At 46.9% G+C, this 20648-nt stretch overlaps 1 protein-coding gene and 1 long non-coding RNA gene across 6 annotated transcripts in view; one reads left to right on the top strand and one right to left on the bottom strand.

Moving 5' to 3' along the window:
* LOC125756466 (uncharacterized) overlaps positions 1–2708 on the top strand; it is a 5121-nt gene extending 2413 nt beyond the window's left edge. The window contains exon 2 of the long non-coding RNA XR_007414525.1: positions 2560–2708. This is a non-coding gene — a long non-coding RNA (uncharacterized LOC125756466). The remainder of the gene's footprint in view (positions 1–2559) is intronic.
* LOC119374407 (signal recognition particle 54 kDa protein) overlaps positions 1–20648 on the bottom strand; it is a 226759-nt gene that overhangs the window by 2516 nt on the left and 203595 nt on the right. For 4 of the 5 annotated variants that reach the window (XM_049411282.1, XM_049411280.1, XM_049411279.1 and 1 more), the window contains exons 10-13: positions 17400–17560; positions 13526–13634; positions 10089–10259; positions 6391–6486 (exon numbers count right to left, since the gene is read on the bottom strand). In XM_049411282.1, the coding sequence (XP_049267239.1) occupies positions 6391–6486; positions 10089–10259; positions 13526–13634; positions 17400–17560 (537 nt within the window). Of the gene's footprint in view, positions 1–2927; positions 3567–6390; positions 6487–10088; positions 10260–13525; positions 13635–17399; positions 17561–20648 lie in introns of those variants that run through there. The other variant, XM_037644495.2, reaches the window with a different exon arrangement.

The following is a 20648-nucleotide window of genomic DNA, read 5'->3' as shown; positions in this document are numbered from 1 at the left end:
AAAAAAAAATCGTTGCAGGCTGTTTCTGTAGTCTGCAATAAGGCTGGCACTTGTGCGATCGCCCGCCACACTTGCGTTGCTTTCCCGTCTGATAATATTATGCCATATATCTTTTTGTGTGTTTCATCGCTAAGGCCATCTGTTATCAGCCACGGAAAGTGGTTTGCAGTCGAACTGAAGTGCGAGTGACCTCGTTCTTCTTGCGCAGGCGGGTGCTCGCAAGTGCGACGATGAGTTTCACTTTGTTTACTTCTTTTTCTCTCAACTTGTATTGCTGTGTTGCAGATGCTGTGTTGCAGACGGCTCACGATTGCGGGATTATTTCGTCGTCCTATAGTACTCTCCCGCGGGCTGTTCAATTAGCATATTCAAACATTCGCGGATATACTGCAATGACCGCGCCAGGGGGGAGGGGGGGGTTCGCCCTACAAAATTGCCGCTTGCCCCCCCCCCCCCCTCTTCCCTGAGGAGCAAACAATCAAAACACAACGCATAATTACTCCGCCTCCCTACCCCCCATGGGAACTAACTTGTTGTGGATTCCTTCCTGAAGCGATACATTAAGCCAGTTTAGATGGATAAAATTATCCTGTTAGAATTTTCTTGTCATTAATTTCGCGATCGTAGGTTAATTATTAGCAGAAGAAATGAAGGTCAAAGGCTCATGTCTGAATTCCGCGCCGAAACTTCAGCAAGTGTACGTCACGAATTACTCATTTTAGCGCACTTTGGCTGCATTTATTTGATGAAATTTTCCGGAAACTACACTCAAACCTTGAATAATATATCTGGGGTATAACGTCCCAGAACCACGATATGATTATGAGAGACGCCGTAGTGGAGGGCTCCGGAAATTTCGACCACCTGGGGTTCTTTAACGTGCACCTAAATCTAAGTACACGGGCCTTAAACACTTTTGTCTCCATAGAAAATACAGCCGCCGCGGCCGGGATTCGATCCCGCCACACTTCGGGTCAGCAGTCCGAGCGCCATAACCACTAGACCACCGTGGCGGGGCGTCCTGCAGGCTTGGCTAGTCCAACACCTCCTAGACAGGTGTGGCTAGTCACACGCATGGGAGTCGGCAAGGGGGTGCAAAAAGGGCACTTGCCCCCCCCCCCCCCCCCCCGCAAAGCCACACCAGCACTCCCACAACAGCGATGCAACACGGGTTTGGACTAATTAGGCTAACTTAATTAGCTTAATTATGCTTCCTAATCCGGTATTGCTCAACTAGGTTTAATTAGGCTTGGCTATGATTAACCTGGCTTAACTGGGCACAGCTATGCTTAACTTGGCATGACAAAGCGACGCTGCATGATGGCAATTTCATGTCTACATCACAAAACGCGCCAGACGGCGGACATAATACCTATGCCGTTATATATATGATGAAAATGGGCATCCATGAACTTGCAATATGGCAAGAACACTGCCGATAAATGCAAATTCTGGCTTTTAGTGCTTCAGATATTTTTTAAATGATCCGTTCACAACAGCAATAGCATAACTTTTGTTCACACTACTTTGTATGCAAAATAAAAAAAAACATTGCGAAACTTTGACGAGTTAGGCCTAAGCAGCCGTGTGCTGCGCTATCTGCCCACTGCCATTTTGTTTTATTTGCACACCAGCCGCTAAGGTTGACTTCTGCTGCTCACTCTTACCCACCACGGTGGTCCAGTGGTTAAGGTGCTCGACTGCTTACCCGCAGGTCACTGGATCGAATCCGAATTTCCGGAGTCCTCCACTATGCCGTCTCTCATAATCATATTGCCGTATTCAGACGTTAAACCACACCAATTAATGTTACGCTGCTCACTGTTGGAGGTATGGGTAAAGGGCGCTCTGGGGGCAAAGGCACGAGTTTTCAATCACACTGAGCAGTTTGCTGTTGTGTAATTTGCTTAAGAAGTCAGGCCCATGATCCTGCCCATGAACGCGGATGCAGGTAGCGAATATATATGTGGTAAGTAGGTAATTATTGAAGCACGGAAAAGCGCACCAAACTGCCCTACAAACTACTGCAAAGACTTGAAGGGGTACTACATGATTGGCAAGGCTGTGTGGGCATGCCCACACATTATTCAAGCAGAAAAACAAAACAATGCCCCCATTTGCTCAGTCGAAACGTGTACCAAAACAACTTTTGAGCCAGGACGGAAAAAAAAAGAAAAGGAGGGGGTGGGGGAGGGCAACAGACGTGTAGAACTTTGAAGATTCGCAGCACGATCTCCAGACAGTTGTGGGTGTTTTTTGATACACCCACAACGTCCCCAGAAAACACCCATCACAAGAGAGTGCAACTTCATTCAGAAGCCTTTAATCTTGTTTTTTTTATCAAGAAATGCATTGTCGTCACGTCGAAATGTATTCTGTACATTTAGAAGAAAAAAAAAGCAAGAACAAAATTGCCATTTGCCGTACATTTCTATACGCACGTGTCCAAAAACACGATTCCTGTACAAAAAGAGTCCTTCCCGTTTCCCCAACCATACAGCGAGAGCACATGAGGTAAACGTCACTGAGAATTTAAAACTGTCAACGTGGAAAAAAAAGGGTTGCACCGGCCCACGAACACAACGCTTAACGGTACTATGTTTCAGGACGGGTGTTGTGAGCACGTAACGTAATTTGGGCAACGGAAATAGCTTGCACTGAGCAAAATGACGACACTAATTTCTTTTAAAAAAAAGAAAAAAACAAAACAAGTACAACAATGCTGTCATCGTCTCTTCACAGGATCACTCGGTCGTCCATACTTGGAAAGAGTTACTCTAAGCTTGCGACGTACAACGCGGCCGGCCCATTCGAGAAACGACCCGTTACCTTCACGGCACGCTGGTAGTAAGAAAGAATCTGCAGTGTCACTGCCGCTGCAACGGTGGCGGACGTGACCGTCACGTTGCAGTACAACGTTGCGAAGCATCGCTGCACACGCGCTCGGCAAAATTGTAGATGTTCCAGCGTCACTCACGAGTTGCGAAGAGCACCGACACCAGACAAGAGAGAGAGATTGAATGTGCGCACTTGTGAACCGATTGCAATGTTTGCCCCGGCGTCTGCGACACCGTGCAGGAGAAGAGAAAGCGCGGGAGTGCAAACGTGCGTCATGGCCGCGACGGCCAACTGAGAGGTGACGAAACGCATCGAGAGAGTGTGACACTGCAGAAATGATGTTCGTGAAGAACGGTGAAAGGGCTGGACTATGCGCGGAGAGTTTTTTGCAGAGTTCGGATATATGCACCTGTTGCAACGCAGGTTTTTTGTGAAGTGACACAATTTGGAGAGAGAGAGAAGAAAGCAGAGGGAAGTGGGGAAGAGGGGGCAACAGGAGAAATCGTTTGCGAGTGGGCAACAGACGACACGGGCGCGGTGGCGTTGCCCTTCCGGCCTTCTCGATGTTGATCCGGCATGCGCGCTGCGTCGCTTCATATAAAAGGAGGGCCATCGTACACCGGTACGAGGCGGGGCAGTTCACTTTCCCATGTTCATGAGGTTGTTGACGTTTCCACTGGCGGCACCTTGTAGTTGCCGCATCATGTTCTGCAGGCCGGAGAAGCCACCTGCACGAAACGGAAGTGGCAGGGTTGGCGTGACGAGCGCTCTCACAACCAAAGGGTTTCATAATAATGCACTAGAGAAAAATCTGACGTTAGTGACTGTGGAAGCAGCATAGCACGGTGCTTCAGCCAGCATGGGAATTATGGGTAGCGCATGGATTTGCCTAAGCTTCGATCTTTCAGCTCTGTGTGGCTCCATGTGGCCTGCAGCCGCTTCAGCAAAAGTTCAGCAAAGTTCGGCAGTCCCACTTTGCCAACTTGACACTTTCAGGCTCAACAATTTAAATTGGCTCATGAGGTTCACGATGAGCCATTCCTTTGATCCGAAACAAAAGCCAAAATACAGCAATAAACAAAGCCACACATGCGTTTGAAGCCACAGGCACGTAGACTAGCCAAATCCATGTGTACAACCCATCATTCCCATGGTGGCTGAATAACTGCAGCACCACAGCTCCCTCTAGTAAATATATTGTAGGAAACTCTATGCTCACAATGACTGCACGACGGTGTAACACATTGCTCCTGGATGCAATAATCTTTCGACATTTATGCCTAAAATGGGTGTAGCAAGTTCTAGCTCTCATAAAAAAAGGCCAGGCCTGCGCAGAAAGTGCAGCACAGTCACAACGAAAGCTAGAACAGCGGCATTTCTAGAGCCCATTATAAACTCTCCTGTGGCTACTAATACAAGTACATTAGCAACGTACCCACTATGCCATAAATTATAATTTTTGTGAAGTTGGGAAGCACCCATCACGACGTTATTCATCATTAGTGGAGAAGCGAGGCACGATCTCTAAGACATTATGTGCACTTTCTTGATGCGATGGTTGATGGCAATGAACAATTATGGCTGAGTTCTTTGTAGTGTGTCAGAAGCTTTAAATGACCCACTAGTTACGTAATTCGCATTGTGTGACGCCCGGTCGTTATTTAACTCTCCCACCACGCTTTATAACATATGTTAAAGTATGAAAGAGAAACATAGGGGGAATTAACTTTATTGAGACCCTGAGGAAATGGATCATGGGACCCTTATGGGCTTCCTTGGCAACCAATAGAAGTGCACTTGCGAGGAACCAACTACGCTATAAATCATCATAATACAGTAGAACCCCGCTGTTACGTTCCTCACTGCTGTGTTTTCCCGGCTGTTACGTCGTTTTCCCGCCGGTCCCGGCATAGCTCCCATAGGATACAATGTATTGGGAACCCCGCTGTTACGTCGTAACTGTCGGACCGTTCCCGTATGATACGTCGCGAAGTGCGCTCGGAGCCAACCGAGTGACTACCAAAGAGAGCGGCCATGGTGCATTTTCACGCAGCTTGGCCTCGTTTGACCGTAATATTAGCCGCATGAAAGGCGCAAGGAACAGAATCTTTCAATTGATGCAAACAAAAGCATGGCCTTCAAGATTCAAAATGCAAAGATGGCGTCTATGACGTAACTGCTCGCGAAAGCAAGGCCTTCGAGATTGGCATTTACAATTGACAAAAGCATAGCCTTTGAGATTTGTATTGCACAAACATGGCGTGTATGACGTCATTGCTTGCGAAAGCAGGCCTTCGAGATCGGCATTCACTTCTGCCATCGCGTTGGCGTAGACTCATCATCATCGTTATTTGTCGGAGAACGGGAGGAGTTCGAGCTGGTTGGAGCTCACATGGTCGCGCGTGCGGTTCGCGGTCAGACTCGCCGCGCCGGTCGTGATTGCGTGTGCTTAGTTCTTTCATGCCTACAGCTGTTGGTGTTAAAAAAATCACATACGTTGATTACATTTCTGTGGATGAGGCCGTCCTAAGCTCCGCGTTTCTATCCATCGACTAGATCGCGGCTGAGCGCGCCAATTTTCGTTCTGCTCGTAAGAATTGAAATAAAGTTCTGTACCACTAAATATTTTCCGTTTTTCCTGTTTTTCGGCTCTTACGTTTCCCGTCTCTTACGTTTATTTCCTACGGTCCCTTCAAAAACGTATCAGCGGGGTTCTACTGTATTTGTTAAGTAGGGAAGCAGTCACTATGCAATTTTTCGTCATTCTGCAGAGAACCGTGGTACCTGCTAAACACCTGTAAGACATCATGGCAGATCCCTTTGTAATGGGTTGGAAGCATTCAACAATCCACTCGTTGCGCAATTTGCACTGTGTGACACCTGGTTACAGAATTCGCGTTGTGTGACGCCTGGTTGTTATTTTACTCTTCTACCATACTACATTACATATGTTAATGTGGTTTCTACCCGACATGAAGCCTGTATAAATTCCTTTTGCAAAGCATTCTCAAGCACAGGCATGGCTCTGAGGTAGAATACTGGGCTCCCACGCAGAGGGCCCAGGTTCGAACCTCGTTCCAACCTTGATATTTTTTATTTCGTTTTTTTTCCTTATTTCGCGTGATAGTGATTACAGGACACCAGCGGCGGCAGACAACTACGGCGCCAAAAACGGCCCTTGTTGTGATCTCATAACAGCTTTCGCTGTAAAATATGTGTGAACAGTGCACCTTGGTAGGTTGCTGTTGCATGATTTGGGTGCAGGCACCATTTTTACGCTTTCCACATGACCAAGTGAACATTTAGCCAAGTTAAGGTGCTACCCGAGACATACTCACAGCATAGGGCACTGGGTTAAATTTGACTGCCTGGCATTTTTCTTTCATTTTGGTTCGTCTGAAATGCATTTGTTATGATAACAAGAGCAGTCTCATTACTACCAGCAAAATGCGATATAAGTGAGCGATGATGACAGTACTGACACAGCCATGGGTAACTGTAAAATGCCAACTAAATGCTGCAGGTGGCAAGCAGCAAGTCAACATAACTCACCCATTTGGTGCAGGACTCTGGGATCCATCATCTTGGCCATCTGCTGGTTCAGCTTGTTCATTTGTGCCTGGTTCACATTCTTTGCCATGTCGCCACCTGGAACCGGGGCAAGCAATATTCCGAAGTTCTAATTGGAGCAGAAAGTCTTTTATAAAAATCACACAACGAATTTCGGCATCCAAAATTTCCCGACGTCCTTATGCACTGACGCTACGGGGCATGTGGTGGTGCCATGAGAACGTTTGAATTATTGGGCATGTCCGAAAAATTAGCCGTTGCCTGTATTTGTAGAACAGTGAAACTTTGTTGCTACATTATTTTGACATGATGTGAAAAAAAGTCAGTTTTTGCTGCAAGGGTGAAGAAATGAATGTGATAACAACAAATTCGAATGTTATACGAAGTAAGCATAGCAGCCAACTCCGTTAGGATCTGATCCGGTAAAACTCAACAAAACACTGACATAAGGAAGCGCCACCGCTGCAGCAAGTGAGGCGATCTTTATTCTGTTTCTTACTTCATACTGATGATAAACAGCATGGAAAAATTAGCACAGCTTGCGCTAAGTCGTGCACAGCAGAGCTGGTGGGAACCTAGCTGGTCTTGGCTTGGCTAGGCTTTTACCCTCTCGCCTGTCTCTTTCCCACCCCTTGCTATATTATACTATGCATGGCTATGCTTGCTCTCGGCAAGAAACTTTTTTCACCAAGAATTTCTCTCTATCTTTATTTCTCTTCTCTCTCTGTCTGTACTCATTCCCTCGCCCATCAGAGTTAACGCATTCCACACTGGAAAAATGGCTGCACGTGTTCTGAGAGAGAAGCAGAAGACGACAATGAAGAAGAGAGCGCGTGCCGGTTCATGATGATGATAATCTTCTATCTGCGACACACGGCCAACCTTGAGCATAACAGCTCTGCTGTAAAACATGGGGATGAAAAGCAGACCGCTGGACTTAGCAATTGTCCAGTGGTCCGGTTTTTGTCCCTTTTTTTCCGCGCTGTTTATCATCAGTATGAACAACCAACTAGCAGCAATCAACCAGCCCATTCAGCCACCTTAATGAATGTATTGCTTCAATGGAAATTTAGGAGTGAGGTCACAACACGTACAAAGGTATGAGCCATCTGCTGATCCCCGTCAAGATAGGGCACGCACAATCACACCCGGCCGATCAAAGCATGCAGTTTCTGCCAGAGCCACGCAGCCCCTCCCTCTGGGACTCTCCCGTGACAAGCGATGGCTGGTGCGTTTAATCTTTGCCTGAGCCAAGATTGTTGGCTCCCCTCACATGCTTTCACTTGCACATAAGATATACAATGCGTGGGGCGAGGTTATCAATTTGGGGCTTGTATGGAACCCCTCGGTGATGGAAAGGAAATGCACCGCCCGAGCACTCCGTACAGATGGTTAACCAGCAAAGCTGGAACGTGCAACCCCAGTGTTCATCACAAGCTGGGATCTATTGAAGTATCTTCTGTTGTAGCATTTGATTTCTCTATCACCGCATTTAAGAGGTGCATGCTTCAAACTTTGCATTTGGTGATGTTCAGAGAATATTAGCAACTCCTAAAGGATTTTATGGGTTGCAATTCATGCTGCGGCGGGTATCATCTCCTATATACGCAGGCAAAACCCGAAGAGAGACTAGCACAAGTGCGAAGACCTTTCTAGTAAGCGTATGCTAGCATTGCTTCTTCATTATTGCTTCTGCACACTCAAGCACTGACACATTTTCCCACCTCCCAGTCACATAAAGCTTCGCTGTAAAAATCAATGCCCCCTTCATTTAGCCAAAATATTGTCACGTGGCCATGACGGTGAAGAAAACGACAGCTGGGCTGTTATAGAAGAAACTCGTTATTGGGCGAACTTGTGCCAAGGAAATGAAAAGTCAAAGTACAACCAATACACGCTGTACACTGACAGCGGCGAGAACAGTCATCGGCCGTCGGTAATCTGCTTGTCTGTGAAATACGTCTGCTTTAATACATGCCATATCGAACCTTCCAGCGTTATCAGTGGTGCTCGCGTTAGCTCTAGAATAAATTCGGTTACTCATGTTCTGGGCGTAATCTTAACAGAACAGTCTGAAACAATCGCGAAGTTTCTGAACATTGTGGCACGGCCTAAGACATGCGGTGGTAACAGTTTTTGTGGGTGAAACCCAATCACATCAAACGTAAAGGAACAGGTGCGAGTGGCAATATGTTTCAAACACGTTTTCATGAAATACAGTAGACTCTCAGTAAACAAAAATATTTTAAACGGAAACAGAACTGCTGCTTAAAGGGACACTAAAGAGCTAAACAATTTTTCTCACATTAGTAAAGTAGCCTTCCACGATACCAAAAACATCACGCTTGCTGCGAGAAGACGCTTAATAAGCCAGAAATCGTGCAAGAAGAAAATACAGGTGGCGATGCCACCTTGGAATTTCCGCACCATTTGCCGTGACGTCAGATATTTTTTATGGCGCCTGCTTGGGCCTACGTAGTTCCTAATGGGTAAAATCGAAGTACATTGTCCTCTGAGGGGGCCAGAGACTTGACATGACGAGTCTGTGGAAATTTTGTCGAGCCAGTGGCACCAAAATACGTTAAATGCTCTTTGAAATCTTTTACGTCACGAATTTCAAAGTTCGGCGCGAAATTTAAAAATGAAACTTTGAACTTGGTTTTCTCCTCTAATAATAAACCTATGGTGGTGAAATAAACTACACATGAGTTCTCCGAGCACACTTTATCAATCTAAGCCAATTCATTGTTTCTCTTTAGTGTCCCTTTAAGGGGGGACACTGCTCTTAAAATTTTTTTCTCATTTCTTGATCGATTTCTGGTCGATTTTGATGATACTTGGTGAGTTTATGTATATTTGTGTGCTGATTTCAAATATGCAATTATTTTTCTAGTATAAGCGGTAGTTTTTAAAATACAATATACTTCATGTGCCTTTTGGGAAGGAAGATTTTTTTTTAACAGAAAGAGTTACAAAGTAAATCAGCATATCACAATAACCTGCAATCAGAACTGAGTGCAATGAAAGAAAAACTGATGTTCTAAGCCCATTAGAACAAAAGTTATGGTATGTTGAAGATTCATGAAGGAAATCGCAGTTTGAAATTGACACACTCATGAATGTTCAACATATTGTAACTTTTGTTCTAATGGGCTTAGAACATCCATTTTTGTTTTGTTGCACTCAGTTCTGATTGCAGGTTATTGTGATATGCTGATTTACTTTGTGACCCTCTTTGTAGAAAAAAAATCTGCCTCCCCAAAACGCACATGAAATATTTTGTATTTTAGGAACTACTAGTTATACTAGAAAAGTATTGCATATTTGAAATCAGCACACAAATATACATAAACTCACGAAGTATCATCAAAATCGATCAAGAAATGAGAAAAAAATTTTAAGAGCAGTGTCCCCCCTTAAATGGAACAAGTTCTTCTGACAAGATTGGTTTTGTACTTGTAGTATTCTGCACAGTGGTTCATCTCTCAGTAAATAGAATTTCTGTTAAATGGAACATAATTTCCTGGTCCCTTCAGGTTCTGTTTAATGAGAGTCTATGTCGTTGTGACACAGTGTGTATATGTGAAAAGATCAGCGCCCTGCTGTCGCTTGAACCCTTGTGTGCCTATGGTTGCCCCTTAAATATCCCTTTGGGCAGAAACGTTGCAGGCACGACTCACCCTTGAAGAGGCCCTTGATGCCGCCCATCTTCTTCACCATGGCAGCAAACTTGGTGTACTGCGCCAGGAGCTCCTGCACCTCGCGGGAGGTGACCCCGGCGCCCCGTGCGACCCTCGTGACCCGTCCCGTTTGCCGTGAGAACAGCTTGGCCCCTTCCCTGTGGTCCAGCTCTGAGGGCGCGACAGAGAGAATTGCACAAACAGAACCCTTGTAGCCACAAAGCTGGTAAAGCATGAGCAAGATGCAAACGGGATAGGGCAAGGCATTTTGTCTTGTAAAAGGATACACATGTTGGCGCAAACGTGCAACAAAGACTTCAGAAATTGAGAGTAGGAAGCAAGGTCGGGCACTATTATCCCTTAGACATCAACCAACCCACTCAGCAACAAGTCCTCTAGGCTATTTTGTCGTTTTTCAGTCATCTAACTTATACAGGTCATGCTCATTACTAATGGGCCCCAATAATTCAGGATATGCAAATACTAGTAGTACTAGCAGACTTTCTTGCAGAAAAACAACGGTTCCTTTGCCACTACGGCAGGTGGTTCCTGTAAGGGTATCGTCAGAATAAGGCTGATACAGTGCAGACCACTTATAACGTAACCGCATATAGTGCAGGACCGGTTATAATGCGGTCTTTTTCGACTCCCGTTTACCCTCCCATAGAACCGCATGTATACGCATACCGCTTATTGTGCAGTCCCCCAAGATGAAATACCGTTTATAATGCGGTTGCGGGAAAATATTTCCGACAAACGCGGTAGCGAGTGCGGTTCTCAAAGGAGGTACGCCGCTGGGGAGGGAGCGACGAGGTCGTTACAAAGGGCGAGGGCACGCACAGTGAACGAACGAGGGGCGGAGGGAGGAAAAAGACCGCGGCAGCGCTGTGCGGGCTCGCCGAGTGGGGAAGGATGGTGGTTGCCTAGGCGACGGAGTAGCCTTTGCACCGGCGGCGGCAAGGCTCCGCGGCCGCTTGCCGGCAGTGCGTTCCGCGTGCAACGTACGATCGCGTCCTCATCAAGCGCGCTTTAACCCTTTCAGCCCTGGATTTTTTATTTTGGTCGGGGACATTTTTTGTGTTTGTTTTCCTAATAGTTATGACCTCAGAAGACCACAAACGAAAAATTTAGCCAGTAGTGCAAGTATTAATGGATTTACAGACATGACATCAAATTAGGTCATCAGGACTCAGCGGTTGTGAAATGAGAAAAATGGCATCTTTTTTCCCGCTATTCACTAGAGTACACAAAATGTGAACCACGTCTCATTTTTCAATGTGATACTCATTGAAACAGCTTCGGTACGTCGACCCGAAAATTGCGCTTAGCCGCCTCAGCTGACCCGCCACGGCGTCACCCATGACTTCGGTCAAGCTGCTTCTTCACTACGGCTCCCAGCTCCGCAAGCATGTCACCATTTTGGTGTCAAACGCAGTGGGGATCATTGAAGAAGTATGCCCCCGAAAATGGCGAGTTTTGGTTTCATTTCCGAGGTGCTAGAGGAAATGTTGTGTCATGGTGTCAATTGACACCGCCAGGGCCGAAAGGGTTAAAGCAAGTTTCCTGTCGGGAAAAGCGTCGTCGTTATCACACTTGCTACAGATATCGCGTTTGCTACCTCGTCCGCAAATTGAAAAAGTTTTGCGTCTTCATGACGCGGGCTTTCGCCTTTTCTGCCAGTGCGCGGACTTAAACCTTGGCGGTCTTTTGTCGCCGTTGATCTCCCGGCCGCGAACACTAACTTCGTATCACGCGCGCTGTTCTTGGGTTAGTGCTTGAGTGCGATCTTTTCGACCTCCGATCTTCTTGTCTCGGACAAACTTCCCGCGACTACATGCTGAACCGCAGGCTAGGCCTAATCAGCGTTGGTTGCTTTTCGGTAGCGGTCGCCGGCGATAAAAGTTGCGGTTTGGTGCGGAATCAACGAAACTTTTTGCGATGGCTGCACTTGAAGGGAAGGGAATCATATCGTTAATGAAAACGAGGGCATGGTTGGCACATGCAGCTCTCGAATGGTGGTTCCGGATTCGATTGCAATGTCTTGGACATCGCGTGCGCGCCCGTGAAATCGAACGATCGGTACCGCTCAGCACGTGAAATTTCGGTCGCGATTCGACATGGTTTCGGTGTAATGCGCATACCTCGAGGTAGTCGGCGAATTTTCCGCGATGGCACTTTGTTTGTTTGCTTTTTTTCCCCGTGTTCATTTCGTTGGCAATGCGGGTCTTTGGCGGTTAATTTTTGAACATTCGGAGATTTAAGTGGTTGTAAGCGCCCCAAATCGCATATGTCGATTATCGGACACGCGAGGCTACATGCTCAACACGTTTTGCGCAAGTGCAGACTTTGAAAAAGGTTGTTTTGGTTATAGTGCGGTACCGCTTATAGTGCGGATATTCGCGACTTCCGGCGACTTACGTTATAAGCGGTCTATACTGTATTAACAGAACATACGTGACACAAAAGTGAGATGACTCGGGTTTGGAATTAGTCCTAGATTCTCAAATCAGGAAGCCCAAGGCAAAATTGAGCTTCCTCTTTCCTACCCCTTTGTACTCTGCCCACATACCCATCAGCCATCTCGAATAACTTCAAGAATTCATTTCGTACGGTTACGGCAAACGCTTTCGAACGTACGGCTTTTTGCGTACTGCTACAGCTAACCTGCTGCATGCAATGGCAGCATAATTTAATGCCACAAAATATGTTTCCGTTTTGCCCTGACCACGCTTTTAATGTGATGCCTGTGCTGCATATCATTAAAGCTTTGCTTGAAGAAAAAAAAAGAAGAGTGTGCTGGAAGTGGACTAACACTGTAAGTAATAAAAATCCACAAGGCCCTCAAGACGAGTGGTGGCTCATAAAAAACACCAGGCCTGTGCGGAAAGGGCAGCACAGTCACGGCGAAAGCTGGAAGAGCGATATTTATACAGCCCATTGCAAACTCTCTTGGGGCATACAAGTACACTAGCAAGGTATGCACTACGCCATTCTGCAGAGAAGCGAGGTACCAGATACACATCTGTAAGGCATTATGTGCACTCTGTTGATGCTGTGGCTAATGACGATGAAGAATTATGGCAGAGCCCTTTGTAATGGGTTGGAAGCATTCAACAACCCACCCATTACGCAATTCGCATTGTGTGACATGTGGTCGTTATTTTACTCTTCTACCACGCCATATTACATACGTTAAGTGGTTCCTTCCCGACATGAAGCCTGTATAGCATCTTTCTGCAAAGCAGTTTCAAGCACCGGCATGGCCCTGAGGTAGAATACTGGGCTCCCACGCAGAAGGCCCAGGCTCGAACCCTATTCCATCCTGGATATTTTTTCTTATTTCGTGCGATAACGGTTACAGACAACTACGGCGCCAAAAACAGCCGTTGAAATGACCTCATACAGTTTTCGCAGTAAAAATATGTCTCGATCCATACCTTGGTCATTCATGCTGTCCATGATTGTCATGAGCTTTTTTAGCCTTCCCATAGACTCCTGCTCGTTGCCTTTTGTCATGAAGTCACTGCTGAAGCCTGGAATCATGCCCTGCACAGAATCCATGACACAGACATCACTCCATGAGCAGAAAGTGAGAAGAGCCATGGTCATTCTGTCCCAGCAATGGTTTTGCAGAAGTGAGAGAACACAGTGGAACCGTTCCACTGATACGATTGGTGGTGTTCGAAACATACAGAAAGGTTTACACTCTGTTGCCCATTGAACGACGCCGACGGTTTCCCAAAGAGCACTTCAGAAGATGCACCACGCTATCAAACATCCTGAAAAGGTCGTCGCTAAACAGATGCAACAAGAAAACCACCTTCTAGGGTACACTAAACGAGACAAGCGATTTCTCTTGTATTGGTAAATTACCCTTCACAACACCGAAACCAGCGTTCTTGCTGTGAGAAAGCGCTTCGTAAGCGAGAAAATGTGCAGAAAGAAAATCCAGGTGGTGATGACCTTTAAGTTCCTACACTAATTGCCCAGCCGTCCCTGCAGGCGGCAAGTTATCTTTTCGTCCACTTTACCTTCTTCACATTTATATCCTTATTACTAGAAATAAAATCCCCTATACTTTCCTCGACATTATTGTGTATTAGTTCTCGTTAATATTGTGTCTAACAAAGAAAAATGAGCCCTTAAAAATTCATCTTCTTTCCTACACTAATTGCCATAATGTGATAGATTTCGACAGTGTCTACTGGTGCATAGTACATAGTTCTTAATTGGTAAAAATGAACTACTACAATGTCCTCAGATGGGAGCCAGAGACTTAATGCACCATGTCTCGGAAAGTTTAACTGAACCAATGAGGCCAAACTATGAATAAAGCACTTCGAAATCTGTGGCATCACAGTGAAATTTGTACGCGAAGATTTTGGAAAAAAAGGTTTACAAATGAAGCTCTGACCACTTTCTCTTCCATTAAAAAAACCTATGATGGTGAAATTAATGACCGTGAGAGAATTAGCCACGGTGGTCTAGTGCTTATGGTGCTCGACCACTGACACGAAGGTCACGGTACTGAATCCCAGCCACGGCGGCCGCATTTTTGATGGAGGTGAAAATGCTTGAGGAGCATGTATTTAGATCCATGTGCATGTTAAAGAACCCCACGTGCTCGAAATTTCCGAAGCACTCCGCTACATCATCCTTCATAATCATATTGCGGTTTTGGGACGTCAGACCCCAACCATTATTATTATTATTATTATTATATTATTAACGACCGTGAGAGTTTTCAAAGAATTGTGCATCAGTCTAAATGGATTCAATGTTTTGCTTTAGTGTCCCAGTAATACTGACAAGAACAGCAAGACAGAGTTGGAGCAAATGCAGAGAATGTTAAGGGGACCGACAAGTAATTTTTTTATGGCACCTGTCTTGTTTAGTACAATGGGCAGCATACCAGTCAGAATGTCTATTCACTGAATGGTAACACAGAAAATGCCGTGAAACATTTACCGTATTTACTCGATTCTAAGCACCCCCATTTTTTCACGATCGCGATATTAAAAGTTAGGGGGGGGGGGTGCTTAGATTCAAAAAATCTAAAAATGAGCGCACAGCCCCACCCCCTTTTGCGACAACATATCAACGAGGCTGACCTGAGAAATCGCATTTTGATTCAAAAACAATGAAAAGGAAAATAGGTTCACACAGTGAACCCACCACTTGTGTATCAGGTCAGTCACTATCACTGCCGCTCGAGTCCGTCGCACCATTCGACCCGTCACTCTCTGTGTCCCACAGCAGATCGTCTTCGGTGCCATCCAGGTTGTTCGTGATGCAACAATCCTTGAACGACTTCACGACAACGTCGACTTTGATTCGTTTCCACGCGTCCAAAATCCATGTTGCCACGGTGGATGGGGACGCTTTCTGCAACTTTCCCGTCGGCGTTTTTTTTTTCGGTCGGGGTTCCGGTCCCACTCTTCGTACTGCTGTCGAAGGTGGGCCTTGAACGGCTTGTTCGCCGAAACGTCCAGGGGTTGCAGCACTGGTGTCATGCCTCCTGGAATCATGACCAAGTCGCAGTTGCTCTTTAGCAGCTTGGTCTTCACATCCGGGGTGAGGTGGCCGCGAAAAGCATCTAAGACAAGCATGGACCGCGTACCTGAAGCGCCCCCAAGCAGTGCCCCGGGGCGCCGCTGCCACACAACCCGGATCCAATCTTCCATTAGCTCGGCTGTCATCCATCCTTTCTCCTGGACTCGGACGATGACATCCTTCGGAAAACACTCATTTTTGGGCATGTTTTTCCTCTTCAAAATTATGTAGGGCGGAAGCTCGCGGCCGTGAGCTGTAATGCACAGCATCACTGTGACACGCTGCTTCTCATACCCTGTAGTCTTCACCCTCACTTGCCGGGCTCCTACCTCGTTAACGGTGCTTGCTCTCGGCATATCGAAAAAAACGGGCGTCTCATCGGCGTTGCCGATCTGGCTGAAATCGTAGCTGTTTAATCTGCGGAGATCTAGCACATGTTGCTGAAAAGCAACGAGTTTGTTATCAAAATCACTTGGCAGCTTTTGGCATATCGTGGTCCGGCGTCTCAAAGAAAATCCATTCCTTCGCATCATGCGATCCGCCCAGCCACGGCTAGCACGGAACACGGCGCGGGGAATCTCCATTCTCCTCACGATCTCCATCGCATTTGTCTGTAGGGCACCGGCAGTGACAGCGAAGCCCCTGTTTCTTTTGCTGCGAACAAACTCGCAGACTTCCTCTTCGATTTCGGGGTGTCGGCCCTTGCGCGGTCCCGTGAATTTCTTGCGAGTCGCGGCACCCTTGAGAATCTGGTCCCGCTGCTTCCTCCACCTGATGATACAGGCTCGGTCCATGCCAAATTCTGCAGCAGCGCTGTGGTTGCCATTGTCCTCGGCAAACACGATCGCACCTCGCTTAAACTTCAAGTTGTAGGATGCCCTCTTTGCACTCATTTTGACCGATGTCAGGGCTATCGAACAAACTGACAAAGAAAATGTGCGCACGCCACCCGCCACCGCGAAGCCAGCGCAACCTGTCCGGACTTGCGGATTGGATTGGCTGCCGACTCTTGTGCCGCCATCTCTTGTGTGAACCTAGCAACATATGACATGGTGGCTTTCGAGATTAGCAACGAGAGGGCGCGCTTGGCGGCCCTGACTGCGCCGTGTTCGCAGAAAGGAAAAAAAAAAAGAAAAAAGAAAAAGAGGGGTGCTCAGATTCGCAAGCAAACTTTTTTCCAAAATATTTATAGTGAAAACAGGGGGGGGGGGGTGCTTAGAATCGGGTAAATACGGTATAATCAGCATCTTTTTATCTGCGGCGAAAAGAAGTCGTACACATACAACACACGCTGCAAGCAATGGCAGGTGAGGGCAACAGTGGTTTGTGTTTGTGCGGTGCGGTTGCAACGCACGTGTGCATGCGTCTCAGCTGGACACAGTCCGACTAGTTGCGAAGGCAGAGTCGCTTGTCAGCGTCAAGTCCTCTTACCTTGAAAGCAGCACGGAATAGAGCAGGGATGGATGATAACAGTGCCACGCGCATACGCTAATTTTGAGCGCTAACTGTGGCATGTGACTATGTACAGCAAAAAGAACAACTCCATGGTGTAGCATCAAGGCTCTTCCGCTTAGCTGTGTGACATACCGGTCTTTTGCAACCTTTAAATGAGATTTAAAAATACAAATCCTGCTAAAATCGCGGAAAGTATGCCCGAATCTGTCACAGCAATTTATAGTCTGTTCATTTCCACAAGGATCTAATCACATGTTGCAACCAGTTGTCGGTCCTTTCAAGAAGCGCAAGCGAAGCACTCACCATGATCTGGCTGAAGGGTCCCATCTTCATGATGTTCTGGAACTGCTCGTACATGTCGCGCAGCGTGAACTCGCCGTGCTTGAGCTTCTCGATGAGCTCCTCGTTGTCGTCGAGCTTCAGCTCGTTGACCTTGTCGATGAGGCCCTCGATGTCGCCCATGCCTGCGCGGCAACAAGAGACAGGAATTGTATAAACGTCCGCAATCACTTTATAAACCCTTTATAAGAGACACGCACCAAGGAGCAGTTTTTGCCCCATCTACCAGGTGCCTTTTATAAGCGGGGTACCATTTCTCCTTTTCTGATGAACCCTTATTCCGATGTAAGCAAATGTCTTTTATAGCCAACTGTCCCTTACATCACTCTCTCTTATAACAGGGTTCAATTGTACCACCTGCTGCTTCACTGGAAGCGCACAGGCTTTCTCCCAAAATTTATTTCTGGTGGGCGTAATAAATATTCTACACTTGATACATCTTAACAGCACGCTGTTGTACAACTCCCCCACGTTTTTCGTACCCCACATTATGCTACTGACGTGCCTAATGAAAAACACCGAGAAATCGTTGAACGAGGAACCATGTGTCAGTAAGTCATTCATCGATTTATCACACTAAGAACAGTAATTTTTAAAGGAGCATGTGTAACGATGATAGCAAGCCACACTTCCATGCTTTTATTTTCTCCTTCGTTAATCTTCATTTCTTTCCTTTGGCAACGTATTTCTCGTGCGTAATAAAAGTTGCCGATGACGCGGCACACTGAAGATGACGTCACCGCGTTCACTCAGCATCTCAAGAAGCCTTGCGGCTGCAGCCACTGTTTTTTGTCAAGAAATGCTATTTGGGTTCACTTCTGTGAACTCTTACATTGGTTTTCGAATTCAGCAGGGATCAAACTATGATTACACACTCCAAAGTCATTTTTTTTAAAAAGTGTTTCAGCTTCCCTTTAAGCAGTCATGCTGTTTCCTTTCAACTATGGAAAACCAACTAGCCCAGTGCTTTTTTTTGCGATCCTACTACCTGAAAAATGTCGCGCACGATTAGTTGAATGCCATGTTGATTTAAACCAGAGGGAAGCGAGAACACAAGAACAAGTTAATAAAGGTACGAGAGGTTTGACAGTAGGAGTGAAGAAGAGATGCGATGGGAAAGCGTGACATACCGTATATTGCCGCGTATAAGTCGACTCCGAATATAAGACGAACCCCCCAACTTTTGACCCCGAAATCCGGAAAAAAACTGCAAATGAATTATCATGAAAAATTGGCCACATTGACAAAGAAAAAATTTATTGCCAGCAAATTACAAGTTAAAGCCTTCATGTGGCAGTCGTGATCGCGCACTTCACGAAAGCTTCGCGCACCATGCTGTCTGGCAGCCCATACCAAGCGTCGGACACCCACTGTGCCACAGTGCTCAAAGGAGCCCGCCTCACACGCCCCGTCGGCGTCTGGGGCTTGTCGTCCTGGTCCATCCAGTCTTTGTAGAGTGCCGCCACCCGATCCTTAGATGGCTTGTTCAGTGCCACGTCGAGCGGCTGGAGCACAGGAGTCAAGCCACCCGGGATGATCGCCAACTGGCAATCCGCGTTAGCCACGGCTCTCTTCACACGTTCCGTGATGTGACCCCGGAACGAGTCAAGCACAAGCATGCTCTTGGGCCTGAGAAGACCGCCTGGGCGCCGGAGCCAGACGAGGCGGAACCATTCAAGCACCGTCTCCTCGGTGAAAAACCCCTTCTCGTTGACGCGAACGATGACTTTTGGGGGGAATTTTTCCTTGGGCATCGTCTTCCGCTTAAAGACGATAAAAGGTGGCAGTTTGTGGCCGTCGGCGGTGCAACACAGCATTACCGTAAAACGGTTGTGCTCGTTGCCCGTCGTCATCAGGCGCACTTGCCGCTCACCTTTAGCCGACACGGTCCGTTTGCTCGGCATATCGAACCAGACAGGTGTCTGATCGGCATTGCTGATCTGGCCGAGCGTGAAGGCGTGTTGCGCCTTCTGTTCACTCACGAAGTTCAAAAAGGCTTCTTTTTTTTCTTCATACTCCTCGGGTGGCTTTTGACAGACAGTCATGCGCCGCCTTAGGCTCAGCCCGTTCCTACTCACAAAAATTGTCACCCACTTCTTAGACATCTTAAATTCACTGCGGGCGATCTCCAGTCCGCTCGCAACACTGCGCGCCTTCACCTGAATGTCCTCGTAGGACACACTCAGGCCTTTGTCCCGCTGTTCGCTGACCCATTTTTCGACAGCCTCTTCGATGGCAGGGTACTTCCCTTCCTTCGGTCCCCGGAACGATTTACGCGATCCAGCGCACGCGAAAAGTTTATCTCTTTGTTGGCGCCAACATCGCACACATTTTTCCGAGACGCCGAATTCACGTTCTGCTGACAGGTTGCTCGACGATTCGGCGTGAAGAATCACTTTTCGCTTGAATGCGGCATTATAGCTGCGCCGATGCCATTTCGGTGCGCGGATCTGTCGACGAGGGCGAAAACCACCGAAAGAGGAGCAGAGCTTGCTAAGCCTGAGCAGATCGAATCAACGCGCACAATCGCACAATGCAGGCCCACAATGCACTCCGACGCAGGTCACGAGCCGATCCAAAGCCCATGCCGAAGCCGAAGCTCTCCGTCCGGCCTCCGAGATTCGCACGTGTAAGATCGGATCTCTGGAGGCTGCATTCACCGTGTTGATCCACCGTACCGTAACAGAGCACTTAGTACCGTACGTAGAAAATGGGTAAAATATATTTCTTCTAATTGGTTTTGCTATAATATGAATATAAAAAAGGCGTAAAGTAATAGTAATAACATTGATAAACGCTGGTCGCCTTACGTTTGTTTTTTTTACCCCCCCCCCCCTTTTTCATGTAGGAATCCGCATATAAGCCTACCCCCCTAAACTTGGCGCACTGATTTTTTAAAAAAAAGTCGACTTATACAGTCAAACCTCGATATATCGAACACGGACATATCGAATTATTGCCTATATCGAACGGTTCCTATATCACGTGGGAAATCGCATGCATTTTTAATTTTTTATTTCGAACGAAGTTTGACGTATAATGGATATATCGAACTCGGCCACCCCAAACCGCCCGCGCTCCGTTGACAGGCGGCGAGCTTTCCCGCAACTCTCGAAAATAGCGGTAGCGCGGTGGGCGTTTACGACTGCTGCACACATCGATGGCGCCGAGTGCGCCACTTGAACGTAGCGGCATACGCACGCCGCAGCCTTG

The sequence above is a fragment of the Rhipicephalus sanguineus genome, chromosome 11 (assembly GCF_013339695.2).
Source record: "Rhipicephalus sanguineus isolate Rsan-2018 chromosome 11, BIME_Rsan_1.4, whole genome shotgun sequence".
In the NCBI taxonomy this organism is placed as follows: Eukaryota; Metazoa; Arthropoda; class Arachnida; order Ixodida; family Ixodidae; genus Rhipicephalus; species Rhipicephalus sanguineus.
Note: the sequence above shows the minus strand (reverse complement) of the source record. Positions and strands in the feature narration are given on the sequence as shown.